At 33.7% G+C, this 23,040-nt stretch overlaps 1 protein-coding gene, 1 long non-coding RNA gene and 1 pseudogene across 2 annotated transcripts; all 3 read right to left on the bottom strand.

The window, feature by feature from the left end:
• Nucleotides 1–302: 302 nt before the first annotated feature.
• Nucleotides 303–4,605, bottom strand: LOC110703044 (annotated as a pseudogene).
• Nucleotides 4,606–7,613: 3,008 nt separating this feature from the next.
• On the bottom strand, nucleotides 7,614–8,545 carry LOC110703038. Its single transcript, XR_002507644.1, has 3 exons — nucleotides 8,190–8,545; nucleotides 7,914–7,976; nucleotides 7,614–7,787 (listed from the first exon to the last, which is right to left on the bottom strand). It is a non-coding gene; the product is annotated as an uncharacterized LOC110703038 (long non-coding RNA).
• A 1,758-nt stretch (nucleotides 8,546–10,303) lies between these two features.
• Nucleotides 10,304–13,544, bottom strand: LOC110703043 (5'-adenylylsulfate reductase 1, chloroplastic-like). Its single transcript, XM_021880798.1, has 5 exons — nucleotides 13,380–13,544; nucleotides 13,126–13,296; nucleotides 12,884–13,028; nucleotides 11,015–11,807; nucleotides 10,304–10,917 (listed from the first exon to the last, which is right to left on the bottom strand). Exons 1-5 carry the CDS (start codon nucleotides 13,420–13,422, stop codon nucleotides 10,687–10,689), a joined length of 1,383 nt encoding a protein of 460 aa, XP_021736490.1. The 5' UTR covers nucleotides 13,423–13,544; the 3' UTR covers nucleotides 10,304–10,686.
• Nucleotides 13,545–23,040: the final 9,496 nt, after the last annotated feature.

Raw genomic sequence — 23,040 nt, 5'->3', positions numbered from 1 at the left:
CTCCGATATAGAGGGAGAACTATAAAAAGTGTTTGTGAGAATCAGAAGCCATGAGGATTGTCAATTTTCGATCCCTTCCTTTTCCAAAAGATGATGTAAATATGTTATGAGAGGATTTCTTAGCAAACCTTTATAACGAAGTGCTCGCTTTATGTATACCATATTACTAATGACCTTGGCCCTTGGGCGATATCTATGTTTAGACATCTAGTCATCTAGCACCCACCATCCAAGTTTATACCGAATGAGTATTATTGTTTCAATAGAGTACTATGCTATGCATACCAAAAACATCACAAGTATAAACTCAGCAAACCTCCAAACGACGCTCCTCTAAAGTTCAGTTAATTCGGCAGGATCATAAATAACTATCCTTACTAATACCATATTACCTACACCATATCGAATAAATTACAACAAGATATTACAGTTGCCCAAAAAATTACCTTCTATCATTATGTACCTAAAGATCCTCAGCTACTTTACTAGAAATATGAGTTGGATAACAGAAACATAATAGTACACAAAGATGTCAGGAAACTATCCATTAAACTTTTTCGATTGCTTCCATAGCTCAAGAATGATCCACTAGTAACTTGAGTTGAATTTACCACCTCTCTTGTGTTATTTCCTTCCTTCTTGCTGCACACGAAGAAATACAATAACACTTGTTAGTAAAAATTCTACTCGTAATTTGTCAATAGAAAATATCATCAAAGTTTCTGACATAGATGGCAAATTGCCCTTTGGTCACTTGTTAAATGAATTTACAGCCAAGGCTCGCTCAGATTGTACAGCCAAGGAAGATATGAGTAAATTTTATTATTGGATCGAATCACCTCAATTATGTTTTTAGACAGATTTCTTAATAGAACGTCGTTAAAAGCACCCTTCACAAATACCAAATTACTCTCAAGTTGGGAACATTCAATATCAAAGGTAAACCAGATTTCTTTTCACTCACCTTCCAGGAAATATGCAGCTCCCATGACCTACAAAATTTCAGATAAATAGAAATGTATAAGTGCCAAAATAAAAAATGAAAATAATAATAAAAACAAAAAAATACTAGCAATAATATTGGACTAGTTACATTGACATTTTCAGTAGCAAGATGCCCAACATATAATAAAACATATTAGGTCATTCCAACTTAACAAAAAGCCAGACTATTTTTGCTGTTTTGCATGATGCACTCCATAAAAGATGCAGTCAGACTCAGACAAATTATAATTGGGCTCCATTTGTCAAGTATTTCCAGTACAAAGCATCAGCAAATTAATACTAGTTTTTTTATATTTAAGATTTCCAGATTATGAAAAGGTGTCATCTTTAATCTTTTTTTCACCCAATTCCCTCTAAATTGGGCCTCAACTCGGGGGGAAATAAAGTTTAAACTTTTAGCAGTTATTCTTCCCCTTTTTAGGCTAGAAAAACTTGCTCTTCTTTTGCAATTGTTCTCACTAATCAAATTCTTAGTCCGATAGTTTGGAGACTCTTGTTTGCAAATTGCAAGTTGCAACCATAACTGTGTGGTTTTCTTAGCAAATGTGTGTTAACTAGGTTACTAAACATGTTCAAGCAATATGTTAAACAATATTATATAAAGTAGAAGACGAGAAATAATAATGGATGGGCATGTTGTATTTTAAGAAAAAATATCGTATGGCGGAACCCACTTTTATATTTTGTCTTTTGTAGTGTTGTTATGCAAATTTGGTTCAAGTTAGGCTAAATGGCTAACAATTATACAAGGGGGCGAAAATCCTACAATGCTCTTATTCTCTCCTTAACTAAAAGCTAACCATAGTTTGGTTCGTTGAGGGCATATTAGTGTTCATTAGCTAACTTTTTAAGGCATAGGACTTTTCCTATGCCCGACTGTTGTTATAGACCCCAACATCTCTCATTTTCTGCATTGTCATCATGCAGCTTATTCTTTAAACTGTCACCCTATTTGGTAAACATAATGTGATAAAGAAAGACTGGAAAAATCAAACAGAATTTCACTGAAGAACAAATGTGCTCATGATGTTAGAAAATCAACATCACTGAAAAGATTCTTCCTTGTTTTTAAATAAAAAGACAGGATTAGCAGCATGAATCATGCTTTAAAAGATTTGAACTATTTTTAGACTTTACACCTACACATTCGTGCTACGAGTGATTTACCGACATAGTTAAAGCCATTTTTTAATCTGTAATAAGACGCCTATAAAAATTAAGCAATAACAAAAGTAATAACCAAAGAGTGTGCCTTCAATTCTTCACCAAGAGGTTATGCATAGTGACTTTATTGTGTTCACTAAACTTTACACTTAACAGTTAACATCTCCTGCCTTTAATGCATAGAAGAGTGAACTGGTGGCAAACCAAATTCCTATTCCATCCTGTATGCCTTTTGGACTTCAGACAGCAAGGTTATTCAAGCATAAACTTCTTAAAGATAGTGACGAAAATCATGTTTAAAGCCAAAAATAATTTATTAGGTACCTAATGATGGCCTTTCCGGTTAATTTACACACAGGAAAGAATGGAAATATAATATTAGATTTCCTCGTAGAATAAGATGCTGAGATAAAGTGGAAAGACTTACTAGGATCAGAGGTAGTGATCGTGGCAACGCCTTTGAAATCACAGGATCCAGGAGACTTTCCCTCCATCTGGTAGTAGCTATCGAACGCATAAGAAGCATGATTCTGGACATTGTTGGGCGAATAGCAAGATTCTCCTGGCTGAATTTTGCTACAATTAGCCCTTCCAGGACCACATGCCCAGTCTAATGCTGTCTGCAAAGTCTTCGTATCTACCCCTTCCATGGCAATGCAGTAAGTCTGGTTCGTTGTGTCATTAGCCAAGAAAGTCCCACTTCCCGAAACATGTAACAAATATACCGGCGTAGTATTTCCATAAAACAATCCCCAATTGGCTTCAGAGATTGGGGGTGACCTCAGATCCTCATTGAACAACTCATATAGATACACGCTAGATGTGGTCTCAGGGTGAAACGGGGAGCCGGTCTTGTCGAAAACATGCTTGATGAGATTCGAATTGTATGTATCAGCATTGTCCATAGTGGCATAAGGCTCTTTGGAATCCGCCTTAGAAGGCCAGCCAGTCTCACTAACCAGCACTACAACATCCGTGACATTAAGGTTCTTCATAGAGAAATAAGCCGAATCAACCATAGCATCATACACATTAGTGTAATGAAGCAAAGTATTAGGGTCAACCATTTCCTTGGAAGGTGTCAAAGGCTTAAACAAAGCGTTATCCAAAGGCACAACACCTTTGTTCTCCATAAAAACATAGTATGGATACAAGTTCATCATCAAAGGAGATTGAGTCCTAGACAAAAATTTTCACAATTGGCAACAAATATTGAGTCATAGAGGTGTTAAAAAAACGCCTGAGACGGTGGGAAAGGGTCTAAAATCAGTGAAGCCGAATGTGGAGTTGAAACTTTTATTTGAGAATGAAGATTTGAAGCCACAAGTGCACTATAAAGCGACTCAATAGCAGGCAAAAGCAAAGGGGCAGTTGAAGGCATTGTGGTCAAGACCTCATCACCCACAGCAATGGCAATGATGGTGGTTTCAGGGTAGTAAGCAACCACATTCCGGCCCACCCAAGTCGCGGCAGTGGCATTGGAGGATCCAATAGCAATAAGCTGGTTATTAGGTACACCAATTATGACCCTAATCTTTGTTTTAGCAAGGGCTTTCAACAAATCAGGGTCAGCATCATAGAGCCTCACATGGTTAATCTTCTGTACTTGAAGGAAAGATACCAAATCTGAAGGTGATAAAAAATTTGAAGCATCTGTTCCAATGTTTACACCAATATAGGGTTCATCTTCCCCTTGTTTTTGCTTAATTTCAGCTATTATTTCCCCTTGAGCTGAAATTCATACAGAACATATCACTGTTCATTAGCACAATTCCAAACTGGGTTTCACTCAATTTAGTAAACTAACACATTAATTTGTCTTAAATTCAACTAAAATCATCAAATTCAAAAAAAAATTTCAACTTCAACATAGCAGAATCAAACTGAAAATTGACCAATAAAAACACCACCAGCTAATGGGTGACAAAAACTAGGTTTTAACATACCAATTAAACTATTGAAAACTGAAGAAGCTTAAATTTTCCTTCAAAATGGTGAAAAGGGTATGCAAAAATTGAAGAAAAACGAAGAGGGTAAGAGCCAAAATGTGAGAAAAATACCTGGAAATGGAGAAAAGAGGAAGATGAGTGAAAGAAAGAGGCAGAAAGCAGCCGCCATGAAAGCAAAAGCTTGAGCTTTAGAGCATCATCCTCAGTCTCAAGCTCAGTTACAGAATTATAAGAAGAAGAAGAAGAAGTGTGCATATTAATTCTCTCTCCTCATATTTTGGATTTCTTCTTTTTTGAATTGCTATTTTTGAGCAAGTAGTGAAGCTACAGGACATTTGATTGACAGGGATATTTCAGAAAGAAATTATAAATGGAAGTTTATAAAGATTATGCTTAGTAAGTTACTATATTAATTTGGTTAATATTGTTGGTAATCTGTCACTTTTTCTTGCTAGTTTATTCTAGTTCTAGTATCTCTGAGAGATTTTGATGCAAAATTTTGGTAGTATGTGTTTTTATACTAATGGACAAGATAAAATGTGTAGTAGTAAATAGTAATGTAATATCACTTTCTAAGTTTTACATCATTATTTGATGAGAAAAGAAGGAAGAGTCTTGTAGATAAATAAGTTCAATTTTGAAATTGAAAATTAAGCACTTCTTTGCCATTTGGTAATTGGTATACTATGTTCTTTCATGCATGTGGTCAACTTTGCCAATGGTGATAATTAATTCTATCCCGGTCAACTTGATTTAGGAATATTTTGGGTTGACGGGACACATTGGGTCGAAACTGGTCACCTATCGGGTTAAATTTTACAATATAATCTATGATTACCTTTAAAAAAAAAAAACAGTACTATCTCAATTAATCTTTATTGGTTACGCTCACTTTTAGTAAGATTGATATTGAGTGTATGAAGAAAATATTTGTTTGGAATGTGTAAGGAACAGTATAGAGAGAAATCGCTAACCCATACTAACCTTGTAAGGTTGTAAAACGGCAAGATTACTATAGATTTACTACTAATTGCACCTAAGGGTTACTTTGTGTAACTTCCAAAACATGAAGCACAACTCGAAAAATCTTATATTACAAAGTTACTGTGTAGAAAACCCCTGAAATATTGAACCTAATTAAGGATGTCATGTGTTTCATCTCAAATTAGGTTTTCTCATATGCTTTTTCTAAACTTTTAAAGTCAGGCATGATTTGATCTAATATAACTGATTTAATTGCATTAATAGACTACTACACTAGTTAATGAGATATTGTTGGATGTTTGGATCCATATTGATGAGTTTAAATTGTTCACTGAAAGAGAGTATCTTGCAAGTTAATATGTAGTAAGACTATACAAGTAGGGCCTTTTCTAATAGACTGAAATCAGCTGAACTGAACTGAACTGAATATTTTATAAGAGAAGGAAATTAGGAGTTGAACTAAACTGAATTGAACTGAACTGAAAATAAACGTATGAGAACAGACCCGTACTCTCACCGCAATTTATTACTTTTTTAAAAAAATAGGTAAGATAAATAAATAAAAAAAATAGTACGATGCCCTACTCACAAGAGTTACAACACTAAACCTCATGGATATAAAATATCATTTCTTACCATCTTAACCAATTGTAATTACGTAGTATTATATTTTATTACTTGCTCGGTTGCTCCATTTGCATTTTTTGCACTACTATACTTTGTATTTGTTAAAACCGTACAATTTAAAAAACTTTTTCTAAAAATAAACTAGGGATATAATAAAATTCATAGGGATGCCTTGTAGAAGCAACAAAAATGGGCAGCTGGCAAACAACATATGCCACATTTATCATTGAGCGTAAACAGTAGTTTGCTCAGGCATTGGTTCCTGGATTACACTCTGGCCATCTTCCACAGAATATTCAAGTTTCTATGGCACTTGTATTTCCCAATTTGACCCTTATAAAAATAAAAACTTGTACAGTATATATATGTATTTAGTGTTTAGAGAGACACGAGGGTCGAAACTCGGAAGTAAAAATTGATCTCAGAATCTCATGTAATCGGGAAGGAAATTCTAACCACTTGAAATATCCTTCACTCTTATATATGCATTTATTATAATTTATAACCATGGTAATTCTAAATACAATATTTCGAACATGAAAAATTAAAGAAAAGGAAAAAAAACATTTTGTTTTATTAATTTGAGATGAACAAAAATTGCAATTGGGTCCATTCATATAAAAACAAAAAAAATGTCCTTTTTTTTTTCTAAAATATCGTGCTTTGAGGACAATGTTTTGTAAATTTGCTGCAGCTTTACGTTGATCATAAAGTATTTATTTTGGGTTTTATGTGAACTTTCCTTTATGCAACTAACATTATACTCCGTATTTAATTTATGTGGTTTCAAAATTCATACAAGTGTTGAGGGCCTTTCAGAATTTATGATTTATTTCTGCTATTGCACGGTGGTCCAATCAAATAATGTTATAATTATCTGCTAAATACTTTTTAATTATAAAGTGATAAAGAAGCAAAAGATATGGTCCAAGAATATATTCTTTCTCAACGTCATCAATAACAAATATACTAAAAGACACACCAGCAATGACACGTGTCATTTTCTGGTGTGTCCTTAGTATATTTTTTTTAAAAAAAATAAAAGTATTTAAAAATTGACAAAAAATATACGCAAATATTTAATTCCAAAAATCGTATAATAATATATTTATTAACTTAAATATCTAACCATATCTTTGCATAAATAAATTCCTATATTAGTGATTACTTTTTTTTTTTTGATAAAGGTTGAAAAACTGTGCTTGGCACGGGATCTAACCTAGTAATTACATATTAATTAGTTTAATCAAATGACAAGAAAATTAAGTTTGTACTCCATCATAAGCTAATAAAAGAAGGATTAGCGTTAGCACCAGTACAATAAAAGAAAGAATGTTGGTTAGAAAACCAATTTGATTAAATCAAATATCTAAGGCTTAATGGAATTATCAGTGATTCAATTATAATTTGTATTTGTTTGGGAATCCAAATGAATTTCACATTTGGACCTGTTATATAATAGCCCATTCAGACTTCGGGTCCAAGTGCAGTTTGGCTCATTTAATGTTGAAGAGGCACATTAGTGTTCAGGCCCAAGTTTTATTATTCACGCTATGAATAGCAATCTATAGACAAAATCACAAGAGATGTTCATTTTGTCCATCTATTTGAGCACATCAGACCGGAATACTGGATTACCTTGGACAACTCTAAAGTTAAAAGTTACGCATTGGCATGTTCGCATGTGTGCTACTCGCACTAGAACAGTTAAATAAAAATAGAAGGAGTAGTACTTATATGTTTACACTTTCTACCACACAAGAAGACTTGAAATCCTGAATCACGAAAAACGAAAAAATAGAGGCTATGAGTAAAGCATCATACAGTCATACTTCACAAAGTCATTAGTAGCCTCTAAGAATAAGAAAAAGATATAGTTTTCTCATTTCTCTTGTATTTAATCCCTTCACAGCGCCAGGAAATTGCATTTGTCACAGTCATGGGTGGCCGCTACACAACTTCCATCTTATAAGCATTCATTTTGATGAACTCACTGAGGATTAAGGCTTCAGTGTATTGAGGGTAAACGAAGTCCATCATTTCATCAAGAAGTTCATACTGAAGGGAAAAGTATTGAAAAGGATGATATCATAAATGCTAGCTATTCAATCAAAGTTTTTGCTCTAACGATTAATATGAGTAATATGTAAAGTCCTGTTTTTAAAGTTTGTTGTTAGTACCTACCACAACAACAAAGTTGTCCCTCAGGGATTCCTCTTCAAATTCTTCGAAATAATGATTGAATACCTGCATACAGAACAGGCAGCTTAAACAGATATCCTCAAGCCGTGATTATAACAGAATTTCCATACACCCGTAAATTTGTATCCAGAATCAAAACACGAATAGAGTACCAAGGAATCATCAAAGTGCTACAAAACTACACATTTTGCTTTCAAGGTCTGAAGGCTTCAAAACACGAATAGAGTACCAAGGAATCATCAATTAGTTAAAATTTACCTGAACAACGCGATGGAGGAAAAGAAGAAGACTGTTGACCTTATGTTTTGATGATGACTCAAGGAACCTAAGCAAACCTATAACAAGTTTAACCTTCGGTTTTAGCTTTGATTTATGACAGGTTTATGCTAGGAAATTCTTGAGTAAGAAGGGAGCATGAAACAAGATCTAAGCTAGCCATGGAAGGATAAAGAAGTCAATCAAGTCGTGTTCCTTATATAAGGAACTGGAGCTCCAGAATTGAAGCTTCAAAGGAAAGTTCCTTGGGTGAGGAACTGAAGCTTAAGTAGAAGCTTTTCAGAGTATCAAGGGGTCTAATGTATTTTATCTTTACTTTAGGCTACTTGTAATTATGTTACGTACATTGTCAATTGATAGGATTTAAGTGGATTTAATTTTATTTGATAAAGATTTTATTTTCCATATTTTAACTTGTTTTAATTTAATTTCGAAAAATATCTTTTGAGTTAAAATATCTTGTTAGTTAAAAAGATTTTCTGTTTTGATTCTATCTTATTATTTTGGAAAATCTTATTTGGAAAATACTCTTTAAAAAAGGTTGTTTTTACTTGGTCAAGGAAGTTGAGAGAAAATAGGAAACAGTAAACCACTTCCTTAAAACGTTTAGCTTGCTGCCCAAGCACCCACGAACTGCACTTCCTAGTTTTATGGAAGTAATGACTTAGTGGGAGTTGAGGCAAACGACAGTGTTTTAACTTCCCTTCTATAGTATAAATAAGATCGGTTTTCAGTTGGAAAATTACACTTGAGCATTACAGTCTTTTAGCTTTTAAAAAGAGTCATAATCCACTTAAGTTCTTGAGTGTCTTTGTACTTAGCAATTTAGAGTTTAATCTTTGAGTTGTATTGGGTTAGAGTTTGGGGAAACTCTAAGAGTGTTTTATTGCTTTGAGTGAAGCAAGGAGAAAGAGAGAGTTTGAGAAGTTCGACTGATTGAGGGATCAGTTGAAGGGAGCTTAAGTTCATAGAGGAACTTGAGTTTAGAGTCTTAATTTCTAATAGGTTGTTTGCCCTGTTATTAGTAAGAATTGAGTTTAAAATCCCTTGTGGTCGTGGTTTTTCTTCTTGATTAGGGCCAAGAAGTTTTCCACGTAAAATCTCTCTTTGCACTTTTAGTTTTTATTCGAGTTCCTTTATAAATTCCGCAAAAATTACCCTAGTTCCTCTACAATATAATTCACCCCTCCCCCCTCTTGTATTGTTCATTCGAGTCAACAAAGACTAGCAACATTGCACTTCTGACGAGAGGCTGCCATCAAATAAAGATTTTTGTGTTGCACAAACATGTATGTTACCCCTTACTCATGTACCACTGGCCCTTGAGAGATGACATCATCCTCTATTCATATATCAAAGAAATTCGTTAGTTTTGTTCCTTGTTCATTCTTTTAAATAATTTATCATGATCACACTTATAAATCGTGTTACACTTATAATAGATTTTACCATAAAAAAAAATAAAAAATATTTCAAAGTACTTAGCAAATGTAACAAGTGTTTTTAAAAAAACTCAGTTTACATCACAAAATCATAAACCAATTTAGAAAATGTTGTCAAAGTCACGAACACCTAGTAATAAACTCACACACTATCACGTGTACCAACGCCATATTTCACAATGCTGTAAAACAAGGGATTGGTCATTTTGGCGGTCTTAGACCACACAATAATTTGAAATGATCAGCATGTTATAAATCATAAATCTAAATAACAAGAAAAGAAGACCGGTTTTTGGACAAGAGTGGTGAAGAAGTGTTCGGCCTAAAGAGAAGTAACATCACCACGAAAATCGCGCCATATTAGAACTCGTCCCTTCACATCTAACAAGAACAATTTCGCTTACCTTATATTTTTCTCCTACAATATGATGTATAAAATTGATGAATGACCGATCGATTTAATATGATCACAAAATTTGAACCACTAATAATAATGTGATCGAAACTAACACACTGGAGTTAATCAATTTCGGGTTAGAGATAACAAACTGTTCCAGTGATTGAATCAGTGCCGGTGCTCAGTGCAGCCAGACAAACTGTTCCATTAGGAAGAGACTAATCAATGTTAAATGAATGAACAAAATTGAAACAACATGCTGATAAACCATTTCCAGATAAAAACTCAGATTTATTTGGTGGAATTTTCTGATACACCAATTGAGATTCTAACACAGCCCTTCACAATGTACATATAGCCTCACCCATTTGAACACCATAATTTTTACCCTATCCCATCAAAAAAAGAAACAGAGATTCAAAAACTATATAAACATGACATCTCCAACTTGCAACTAACAAGTCATAATGTAGCTCACTATTGACTACAAAAGAACCTCCCTTGGAATCATAAGGGGGATCATATCCGGTAAAACTGGACTAGCTTCTCGGGTTATCTTCCGGTTTGCCATCATTCGGTTATGTTTTAGCTTTCTTCTCTGATATCTACGAAATGTATAACAACTGTTTAACGCTGATCATCATCTGAGAGCATTGATGAAAGCCAAAAGTGAATCCACATCCCGGTTTTCTGAAGGGTACTTGATGGGCTGAGATGAGTGTTTTGGGAAGAGAAGGATAGTTGGGAAGCTTCCCAGCTGCAGTTCACTCTTGGCAAACGCCTTCTGATCACCATCGGCCCTGAACTTTCCTACCTTGACACCACTTCCAGCCAATTTGTCAGCCAGCTCTAGGTATGAACCTTCCATTGCCTGTTCAAAAAAAAAAAAAAAAAATCAGTTAGTATAACCAAAATTCTGCTCAATGGATATCAATGCAGACAGATGCAAAAGAAAATCGGTGCCTAACCTGGCAAAATTGGCACCATGGTGCATAGAGGACGACAACCCATGGGTCTCTCCTGTCTTCCAATCTCATCAAGTTCTCAATTCCAGCTCTAGTCAACGACACTAAGTTATCTGACTCGAAAATGTCAGCAACCTCTACATTTGATTGAGCACTACCATTCTGATTTTCGGAATTTTCTTTAATATTACCCTTGTGAAGGCCACACTCCTTGGCCTTGGCATCTTCCCACCACCACCTTCCTTCCCTCTCGTGCTGTCCAGGCAAAACAGGCCTTGTGCACGGCTCACACCCAATTGAGACGTATCCCTGGGAGTGCAATGAGTTGACAGGCACATTCATAGTCCTAAGGAAGTTCCACACATTGTCACCCTCAACATTGGCAACCGGGTTCCACTTCACAAGGCTACCAACACCACCATCTAAACCCTCGAAAACAGGGTCCACCTGAACAACAGGGACTTCAGAGCGAGTCCCAGGAGACTGGTCCTTCCTTTGCCCAGTAATCCAGGCTCGCAGACCCTTCAAAGCCCTCCTAAGTGGCCTCACCTTCCTTACACGACAGCACTCCTGGTGTCCATCCTCATAGAAAGAGAACAACCCCTTGTTCCTAACTAGACCCTGAACTTCTACTGAATCAGGGAACATGTACTCAATGCGGATGCCATAGTGCTTTTCAACCTCATCGAAAAACCGGTATGTTTCAGGGTTCAATCTTCCAGTGTCCAAGCTGAAGACTCTGAAGGGTCTGCCGGTCAATTTGGCATACTCTATCAAAGCAACATCTTCCGCACCACTGAGGATCAAACAGATACATGTTAAGAGCTAATTAACATACTAAAATCTAGACATTGCTTTATGGAAAAGCATATATATAAAATGTTACAAGATCAAATACAAGCATGAATCTGAAAATCAAATATTTGTGATTCCAAGTTTAAAATTCTTGAAGCTCTTATTAATGTATTCCAATTTGCAACATTGTGTATTAATCACCATTTATGATGTTTTTCACAATATGGATTAATTTGAGATCTTAAACATAATTTCATGAATTTAAAATATTTTAATAATTTACTATCAACACCAATAAATCTGGTTTATAACAAATAATATTACATCAGTGTACCAAATATCAAATAAATTCAATAAATTATCCCAGAAAAATGTAATCAAAATAATAAATTATCCCAGAAAAAGGTAATTAAAATAAGAAAAAAGCTATACATAGCCCTAAGGGCTACATATAAGCATTTAATTTACTTTTGAAAATTGTTTAAATTTAGAAAATCCTGACAAAAACACACTAATTACACCGATTTACGCGTGTTTTTGTCATGAATTCCTAACTTTATACATTTTCCAAGAGTAAATTCAATACTTATATATAGCCATGTATAGCATTACCCTTAAAATAATTGCAATATCACATGATCCTTTCATATCCACCACTAATAAAAAACATTGAACCTTCTCGTAATCCAGTCTACATTCATTCTAGGTCAAAACAGTAATTACACATTTTACACTTTTTTTTTTTGAAAGATACACTTTTTTTATTATATTAAATTAATTTAATTCATTATTTTCTCTGACTAGTTCATATTTGATTAATTTGAACCCTCCAAAAATCCTGTCTATACATTCTAGGGGCAAAACTGTAATTGCACATTTTACACATTTGAACCTTCTAATAATCAAGTCTACATTCATTCCAGGGCAACAAAGTAATTATGGCTTCATTAATTATACAATTTCCCTAATCAATTTACTAAAAATTTAGTAAATTCATCTTAAACAAAGTGAATTAACCATAAAAAATAATAAAAATTAAGACTTTAAATCATTAAAATTAATCAAATAAAATTATACCTAAAAGCAATGGCAATATCATTTCCAAATTTAGCAAGTGCCCTGTCCATAATCTCAAGAGGAGAAGCATTAGCAAGCTCTTTCGCTAACTCCTCGAAATTTTCCTCTTCTTCAACAATTTTCACTTCCTCTTTTACCCCTTCCTCTGTAAATTCAAACCAAGGTCATTTCCGTCATTTCACATTCAAAATTAAATCTCCTTCCAAAACTTTCCAAAAAAAAATCAGAAATTAATAGAATACCAGTCGTAGGAGCGGCGAAGGTGGTTGCAGTGAGTGGCGCAACCGAGTCACTCCGCCGTGACTCGGCGGCGGCTCGTAACGGCTTCACAGCTCGCCTTGTTGATAAATTAATCGTAGCCGTTAAATTATTGAATTGACGATCCAACGGTTGAAATGCACCGACGCTTGGAGCTGCATAACCCACATTAAAATTAAATCAATACAATCAAACAAATGCCGTAGTCATTACGGGTCGATTGGTGTAATAAACTGACCTTTGAGCTCGGATGAAAGAGAAGATGTAAGAGCCAATGCCATATTTGTTATTGAAAATGTTAAGAACGTTTGTTAATGAGGTTTTTGAGTTTGGGTTGTAAAAAAAGGTTGGAAATTTGATTTGTGAAAATTGTGGTTTGTTTGTTGAAGAAAAGAGAAGAATGAGAGGGACAAATAAATGGGAGGCGAGAAAAGAGGGTGAAAACAGGGTTCATTGAACCTGGACGTAATTTGGGAGGAGAGAGAAAATTTTAAGAGTTTGCTTACGTGGGAGAAAGTTATTGGTTGAAGGGTATTGAAGGATTGTCTCAGCGCTGTCGTCACGTGGCGGTTTTTGGCGCGTGACTTTCTTTCTCCTTTGTACTAGATCCTGTCCTCTTGGTTTTTTGACACCCTCTTTTTTTTTTTTTTTTTTTTTTTTTTTTTTTAAGGTTTTTCTATTTATTAATTATTATAATTATCAAAAATTGAGTTTAAAATAATTCAAGTTTTTGTTTATCACAAAGTCTTATATGTGGCGTGGTCATTTCACATAATCATATAGAAGCCAATTAATTAAGTAATAGAGGGTTACAATGAAGATCAAATGGGATTACTGTAACATATGTAGGTTTTTAAATGAGAACAAGAGATTGCTTTCTTAAATTAGTGGAATTATTCTTTCGTTTTTTAAAACGAAAAAAATAGGGGTTAATCGAATGAACAAATGGGGTTACTTATTTTTAAAACGACTTGATTTCACTCGTATAATGAATTTGAGTTACTTAAATGGACTACATGGGGTTACTCTTATGAAAAAAATTAGGTTACTCATACATATAAATGAAGATTAATCTTATAAATCAATATGGCTACATCGTGTGGCTAGCCACATACAAGACTTGCCCGTGTTATAAAATTATAAATACATTAGGAGTACAAGTATATGTATAGGTAATAGGTTGTAAACCTTGTACCATATAGTCCTTATGTTATACCTAGTTCGTAAAGATGTAAATTGTTTTACAATTTTTTACGTAAAATAATATGTGGAGAGTATAATCAACATTAATTTATGAATAGTGCATAAAGTACAATTGAATCAATTATTCAACAAAAATAATTCCAGTTAAGTAAAAATAAGTTCAGTTCAGTAACTTTCACTACGTGAAAAAACACATTTGGCACCGATTCAAACCCGGCCTAAGGCATCGATTTGAACCCGTGCCTATGTGGGGGGTGCCAAATACCCCCTATTTGGCACCGGTTCAAAACCGGTGCCATAAACAGGTTTTGGCACCGGTTAACCGGTGCCAAAAATACTAAAAAAAATATATTTATCCTCCTTTTGGCACCGGTTAACCGGTGCCAAAAATGTCCAAAATTTTAATTTTAATTATTTTTTTTGGTTTTTTTTTCACTTACCAATAAAATCAACTGAAAAAAATAACAATTCACAACAAAAATCGAATTGGTTTCAGTATATATAATCCAAAATTTACAATAAATAATGAAATCCAAAATTTACAATATATAATGAAATCCAAAATTACAATGTAGATCAATTACAACTAACATTATAAATAAATAAAAAAAATTACATTATAAATCATAAAAAAAATTACAACATGAACATATCAATATTCTTGCATAATCTGTACACACTAATTAAAACAGAAAAAAAAATTGGTAAAAATAAGCTTAAGAATATATAAAATTTATCAAAAAATTCGTTTTTAAAAAAAAAATCAAAAAATAGAAAAATTGTCAAAAACGAAAAAAAAAACCAAAATTATCAAAATATAAAATACAAAATAGAAATTGAAATTGAAATATAAAAAATTATCAAAAACGAAAAAAAAAAAGAAACCAAAATTATCAAAATATAAAACAAAAATTGAAATCGAAATATAAAAAAAAAAACAAAATTGAAATCGAAATATAAAAAAAAGGCTTAATTAGAAAATAACACCTGCTAAAAGACCCGATTTTGTTTATAACACCTTAACATTTCGAAATTTTATTATAACACCTACAAAAATCCCAAAATTTTGGTTTCACCACCCACTAACGGACTTTTGGATGGAAACCGTTAGTGGGGCCCGCCATGTACACGTGTCAATAAGGTATTGGTTTTAAAAAATGATAAATAAAAATAAAAAGTAAATTTCAAAGAAAAACCCCTAAACCCTAACCCAGCCACCAGAGCCACCACCGGCGGCCGTCACTCCACCGCCGGAGACCCCCACTACCGTCGAAAACCCTTTCTTCACCGGCGGAATCACCGGCCATCACCCCCACCGACATTAGTCCCCCCACAAATCCCCTTCCCCCTTCCCTCTCCCCGAAAAAATCACCCCCACCCACCACAGCCCCCCCGCGAAAACCACCTAGCCCCTTCGCCCCCTCGCCGAAAACCACCCCTGGAAATACCCCTCACCTTCAAACCGGCCGAAATCGACCTTAGAAGCCCCAGATCTGTCAATTTTGCGGTGGAGGCGAACGAAATTGGCTGTTTAGGGGAATGCCGGTATTAGGGGAGGAGGTTTGGGGGTTGTCGGTGCTAGGGGAGGGGGTTTAGGGCGGTGCTGGTGTTAGGGGAGGGGATATCGGGCGGTGCCGGCGTTAAGGAAGGGGTTGTCGGTGTTAGGGGAGGAGGTTTCTGGGGCTGGCTGGGTGTTAGGAGGGTTCCGGCGGCTGGCTTGGCTGGGGCAGGTGGTGCCGGTGGTGGGGCGGGTTGGGTTAGGGGGTTAGGTTTTTTTGTTTTTTTTTAATTTTTTTTTTATACCAATACACAGCTGACACGTGTACATAGCGGGCCCCACTAACGGTTTCCATCCAAAAGTCCGTTAGTGGGTGGTGAAACCAAAATTATGGGATTTTTGTAGGTGTTATAATAAAATTTCGAAATGTTAAGGTGTTATAAACAAAATCGGGTCTTTTAGCAGGTGTTATTTTCTAATTAAGCCTAAAAAAAAACCAAAATTGAAATCGAAAAAAAGAAACCAAAAATTCGAAAAAAAAAATCAAAATCAGGAAAAAAAAACAAATACAAAAAAAAATGGAAAAAAAAAACCAAAATCCAAAGTAAAAGACAAATTAAAATCGAAACCCTAAAAACGAAATCCAAAATAAAAACCAAAACCAAAATCAAAATCAAAAATCAAAATCAAAAACAAAAAAAAAACCAAAATTGAAATTGTAAAAAAGAAACCAAAAATTCGAAAAAAAAACAAAATCAAAATCGGAAAAAAAAAACAAATAGGAAAAAAAACCAAAATCCAAAATAAAAGGCAAATTAAAATCGAAACCCTAAAAACGAAATCCAAAATCAAAAACCAAAATCAAAATCAAAAACCAAAATTGGAGAATCGAAAACAAAACCAAAATTGGTGAATCGAAAACAAAAAACAATTAAAATCGAAAAAAAAAGCTAGAACTTGAAAAAAAATCCCAGAAATTGTTGTTGATGTTGATGCCGGTGGTGGTGCTCGAACTTTGTGGTGGTGGCGGCGGCTGTTGTTGCTTTGTGGTGGTGCTCGAGCTTAGGTTGTTGCATATGAGAGGAGATCGAAGGGAGTTGAAAGATTAAAGAAGAACGAATAGAGAGAGAGAGGAGAGGAGATCGAAGGAGATGAAATTAAAGAAGAAAAAAGAACGAAGAGAGAGAGAGGAGAGAGAAGGAGGAGGAGAGAGAAGGAAAGGAGATGAAATGGGGGAATGGAGGCGGAGAGAAGGAGGAGAGATAAGGAGATCGTTTAGGGTTTTAATTTCCCGTTTTTCCTAAAAACCTTGGACCGGTTCAGTGGCACTGGTTCAAACCGGTGCCCTTTGTATTTTTGGCACCGGTTTGATCTGAACCGGTGCCATTACTCTGGGTCTAAAATCCCGCCCATTTTTAGGGCGGTTTTTGGCACCGGTTTTGTCTGAACCGGTGCCATTTGGGGGTTGCCTTTTTGTATTTTTCTACTAGTGTTTAAAGAAGAGTTATAATAGAAAATCAGTAAAAATAATTCCAGTTAAGCACAAATAATTTCAGCTCGATAAAAATAACTTCAGCTCAGTAAAAATAATTTCTGTTCAACAAAAATAAGGTGAAGCGAACCGGGCCTAAAATTTCTTATCTTTTTACTTAAAAAAAAAGGGTAAATTATGTACAAAATCTTTTAAGATATTTTTCAAAAACAAAATCCTTAAGAATAACAAGAGTTTAAATTGAAAATATTAAGCTAGATTAATTGTGATTTTATCATACATTTATGAATTAATACAATAATCAACTTAATTATGGAGTACTAATTTGGTGATTTTTTAAAAAATGGTGTTTGATATTTGGCAATTATGGTTATTTTGATTTTAAGTGTATGTAACAATATTGATGCTAGGATGTATATAGCTTTGAATGGGGCATGAAGGGAGTGATAATGAACCCAAGAATCAAGTTCAAATTTGGTAGTTTTGCTCTCAATTATTGCAAGCAAAGGTTGTCACTAACCATTAACAACAAAGCAATGAAAACAAATTCTCATAAAAATGTTTAATGAAATTAGATTAATTTAGATGAGAGAAGTGTTGAACTAATATATGTCTTTCCAAATAACACACGTATCTGTCCCACGTTAATGTATTTTTAAAAAAAACAGAGAGAGTAAAACATTTTATAAGGTTAATGGGCTAATCATATTATTTTGGGATTTTGGGATAAAATTTCTTTGAACTTGTAAAGTGGACACTTCTCTTGGTGACAAATGCGGCCCAAACTTATATTTAACAAAATATTAACGTAATATTGTCTTACCATCACAAAATTAGGGTCAAATTTCACATAAGGTTTTTTTTTTTTTTTTTTTTTTTTGAGAAATCAAATAAGGTATTAAATTTCCAAACTTCTAGCTTAGTTGAGCTACAATTTCTTACAAGCATGTGGTAAGAGGTGATGATCTAAGTACACCTTTTATTAAAGCGATCACTTGCAAAAATCATGTAATCCATTATACAACTATTCAAGTGGATGATTTGTGACTTGACTCGCTCAAAATGGAGGGTGGGGAATTGTTATACAAGCAACAAAACTTTTAATGGGAAAATATATGGAATTTCGAATAATGTTTAGTTGCAGTGTTTTCTTATCCTCCTTTTTAGGAATTTCCCTCACCTTATATGTTTCGTACGGACTATAAATAGGGAATTTTATTTATTTAATCTATAAATATTGTTTTTATTAGAAGTAGCACTTGGCTAACAAATGAAGAGGTCGTGTGTTTGACATGAACTGTGGGCAGCTAAGTGATGGGAATTGCCTCAACTGAATTGCAAGTTGCAACTTTTTGCCTTTGTAGACTCCCTAAATAATAAGACAACATGTATGCTGAAAAATATAAATTGTAAAATATAGAATATGTCTCAACTATCAATTAAGCGTTTGATTGAATTGATATTCTAACATGGTATCAAGAGTCAACCTGACACAAAAGTTATGAGTTCGAATCTCTTCTACCCCTTGATTCAAGTGTAATATTAAGCGCTGGATATGAGAAAGGGCCATGTTATATTCTCGTGTAAGAGGGCGTGATACAGTGATACTAAGCTATGGATGTTATTGGCCTTGACCTCAAAGTACAATTATTATGTTGTCTTTCTCATATTATTAATGCTTGAAACTTGAAAGCTACTGATGTTGAAATAACACGGGTCAGTGGCCACATATCAATGATGAAAATAATTCATCATATAATATACGTATCAGAAACAATTTTTTGAAATAATATAGTCGATGTATGTAGTCCACAAACAAACATATTATTGTATGCTAATATGGTTAATCAAACTTAGCTTGGAATATAATTAATATGGATATACTAGAATATGAAGGAGTTCTCTATTCCATTCGTTCTACATTATATTATGTATGGTTGAGAACACATAACTTATTGCTTGATTATTGTATACCTAGTCAAAAAGTGAGCAATTAGTATACTGTATTACGGACATGTTCATATTTACTGAATTGAGTTGAACTGAACTGAATTGAGATGAAATGAATATTTTATGAGAGAGGTAAATTAAAAGCTGAGCTGAACTGATTGAAGCTGAACTGAACTGAACTGAACTAATTAGAGCTGTACTGAACTGAAATTAAGTAAATATGAACCGGCCTTACAGAGTGTTAATTAGTAGATGGAAACAAAAAAAATTATGAGCACCAATTTCTTATTCTTTATAGAGAAGGTTTTGTGTGAGACCGTTTCACGTGAGTCCGGATTATAATGCACACACCCATCCCCTCCCATTATATAGTCGTCTCCGCCGATCTCCGGCGTCTCGACCACCACCACCACCTTCGCCCCCATCGTTTCATGCCCTTTTCCGTCATCAAGAAAACCCAGCAACCCGAATTCAAACCCGAACAACCCATCAATGAAAGACCCGAATTCCTACCTCTAAGGCTCAGTTCTTTGAGGGAAATAACCAAGGATATTCTCAGTGTTGTTGCGTCGCTTCTCAGTGTTTCATTCCCTTCTCTTTTGTTGTTGGGCTAAAAATTTGTTCATTTCAAGTCTCGAGGCTTGTTGTTGGAGTACTAATTTGTCTTTTGAAATTACAGTTGCTTTATATTTGCATCATGTTTGAGGGCTACTGTATGTATAATGTTATACAAGTACTTAGTTTACTGGGATGATTTTAATTTGTGTGGTGATTATGTATATTGTCATTGAAATTGGTGTGGTAATGGGTTCCATTAGCTGTTTTTTTCCTTCCTGCAAATTTGATCTCGGGTTCCGTGCTCCGTGCTCATTTCTAGTTTTGTTCTCCAGCTATTGTTTTCATCTTTTTAGTATGATCAATATTGTCTAATATCTGATACTTATATATCAATATCTGACTATTATAATCTAATTTCTAACACATTTAATCTAATACCTGATAATATAATCTAATTTCTAACCATTATAATATAAAATTTGATAATTATAATATAATGTCTGACTATTATAATCTAATTTCTGACAATTAAAACCCGAAAAAAAACATTAAGTAATTTTTTTTTTATAATCAGAAATAAGATTTTGTTAGTCAGAAATAAGTTAATTTTCGTCAGGAATTAGATATTTTTAGTCATGAATAAAAATCATTTTAGTCAGGAATAAGTTAACTTTCGTCAGGAATTAGATATTTTTCTGTTTCATAATCGGACTCACGTGAGTCCGTTCTACACAATACTTTTACTTCTTTATATTACACTTACTTACTGTCTTGTAACGTATATACTTCGTATCTGTTATCACATGATTAGGGATTATTGCAACATTTGCATGACAATATAAAATTTAAAGTTGTATATAAATAATTATGAATTGCGTTCTTGAATCAAGTGTATGGATTTTTTTTTAAAAAAAGAAAAAAGAGAAAGGTTACAAATGATGGTTGAAAACTCGAATGGACCTAGAGAGCATATGAATATGGTTCTTGAAGAGGATATATGGATTGGAATTTTGTCCAAAAGATTGCTTAAATGTTCATCAAGCATTATAGGAATGTCTCCCAACTCCCAAGTCCTTAAAACACATTGCATTTGTCAGATGTCCTCGCTCAATCTTGATCATATAAGGTACACTATAGTACTAATTGGATAGAAATTAAAATTGGTCTTAAAGATTTAAGTTGAATATTGTATTCACGTACCAATTGTACGGGGTTTATAAATCTCTTAGAATTAGTACGGAGTAACAAAAAAAAGGGATTAAATGGTCTAAAACTCACATTCTTAAAAAAAATGGCTAAACTATATGATGGACACTAAAGTTTAATCTCCAATGGATTTGTTTTGTACTATAGTCATATGGATGATGACCATACATATTTTAATGGACAAGAAATCCATGCTACGAGTAGTGTTTATAAATTATAATGGTCACTAATTAAGAGTTTAAAAGGTCTAATTAACTTTCCTTTTCAACCTATAACCTTATACTTTTCGTTTTTTTTTAATTGTGTTGTATCATATTAGTTGACTAGCTGTCATGGACTCATAACTTGATGCATTAGATCGAAATAAAAATTAATATACCAAGTAGGCCTTATATATGTAAAAGAAATAATTTATGATAGATTGCTTTGTTAATTCTCACAAAACACTATTCCAAAAGCAAGCTAAAAACAATCTTTGATTGAATCTAATCATAATTTTTTGAAAGAAGATGCTAATCATAGTTGACAAATTAGCAACGTTTCAAACTAAAAGTCACCAACAATTTAAAAAACGTCATTCAATATGATTCTTCATAATAATAATAATATAAATAATGCTAGTAATAAAAACAGTACGATATATGAGTAATCATAAGATTTATAATGAGATAACTAGTCAAGTCTAAGTACCGATCATATACTTTTAGAGAGGATCAAATCAAATTAGAGTTTGAAAAATCTAAGCTTAAAACCCGACCTTTGGATTTGGCAAAGGGTTAAAGCGTTACCACTAATTAAAATGTTAAGAGAATATACCAAAGCTTTTTAGTGTGATTTTACGTCAACATTTTAACAACTGAAGAGTAGAATAAGTGAGTGCCGGCTATAGAATTTAGAAGGGACCACGCTACTATATATTGTATGGTGTATGCAAATTCAGCCAGATTCACGTTTTTGTCTATTTCTTGGACGTTTCCTTTTCATTTTATTGCGAACATAAAATATGACCACCAAATTTATACTTTGAATTCATTAATCACCACTTGTAAGTATTAGATGGGTTTAAATGTCCTAATTAGCCTCATTGTTCCTATTGTAGATTTGTATGGATGTGTACTACAAAATTAACAAGGGGTTCTGATGATGCATTTGATTCGTCTAGTACGCTATGCATTTCTTTACTGTTTACTCCAATATAATTATATTATTTTCATACACTCGAGTGATTATTAACAATACATCAGTAGTTACCTGAATACTGTTAGATAAAAATAGAGTGTGGATTAAATGTTGGATACTAATCTCTCCTCTTTTCAACACCAAAGTAATGTTGGCAAACAATCTGTATTGTGAAATATTCGTGGTCGTGTTTCGTGTTATTAGTTAAACATGTTAGAAAGCATCAGCACTAATCCGACCCATATAATCAATGTACCATTGAGGTCCCGTTCTCTTCGGCTTAATTTCAGTTCAGTTTAGTTCAACTCCAATCAGTTCAATTCAATTCCTATTTTTCTTCTCTCGTAAAATATTCATTTCAGCTCTATTCAATTCAGTTCAATTCATTTCAACTTAGTTCAGTAAATCAGAACATGCCATGACTTGTTTGATAACTTGTGCCAGAAACTCTTGACATTTGCCCCCTTTTTTTTTCCTTATCCGGTTGTGTTTTATAAAAATGGTTAGGCTCATTCAAAATATTAATCTTTAGTTCAATAAATTATTGTTTTTTTTCCTAGGTGATGTTAATATCGTGTTGTAAAGCTCAACACTAACCCAACTTGCTTAATTATACGTGTCGTATAGTGTTGAAATATGTTTAATTAAACGCATTAAATAACCTTAGAAGCTAACCCAATTTTTTGTATCCGTTTCATATCTTACTGCCGTGTCAACTTTTACCAGTTCTTTTCAAAACTCCGTACCATGTATCAACGCTAGGTTCTTTCAAAAAAAAAAAAAATGAATAGTGCCTAAACATTTGGGCCCAAA

Source organism: Chenopodium quinoa, unplaced genomic scaffold (assembly GCF_001683475.1).
Source record: "Chenopodium quinoa cultivar QQ74 unplaced genomic scaffold, ASM168347v1, whole genome shotgun sequence".
Lineage (NCBI taxonomy): Eukaryota > Viridiplantae > Streptophyta > Magnoliopsida > Caryophyllales > Amaranthaceae > Chenopodium > Chenopodium quinoa.
Note: the sequence above shows the minus strand (reverse complement) of the source record. Positions and strands in the feature narration are given on the sequence as shown.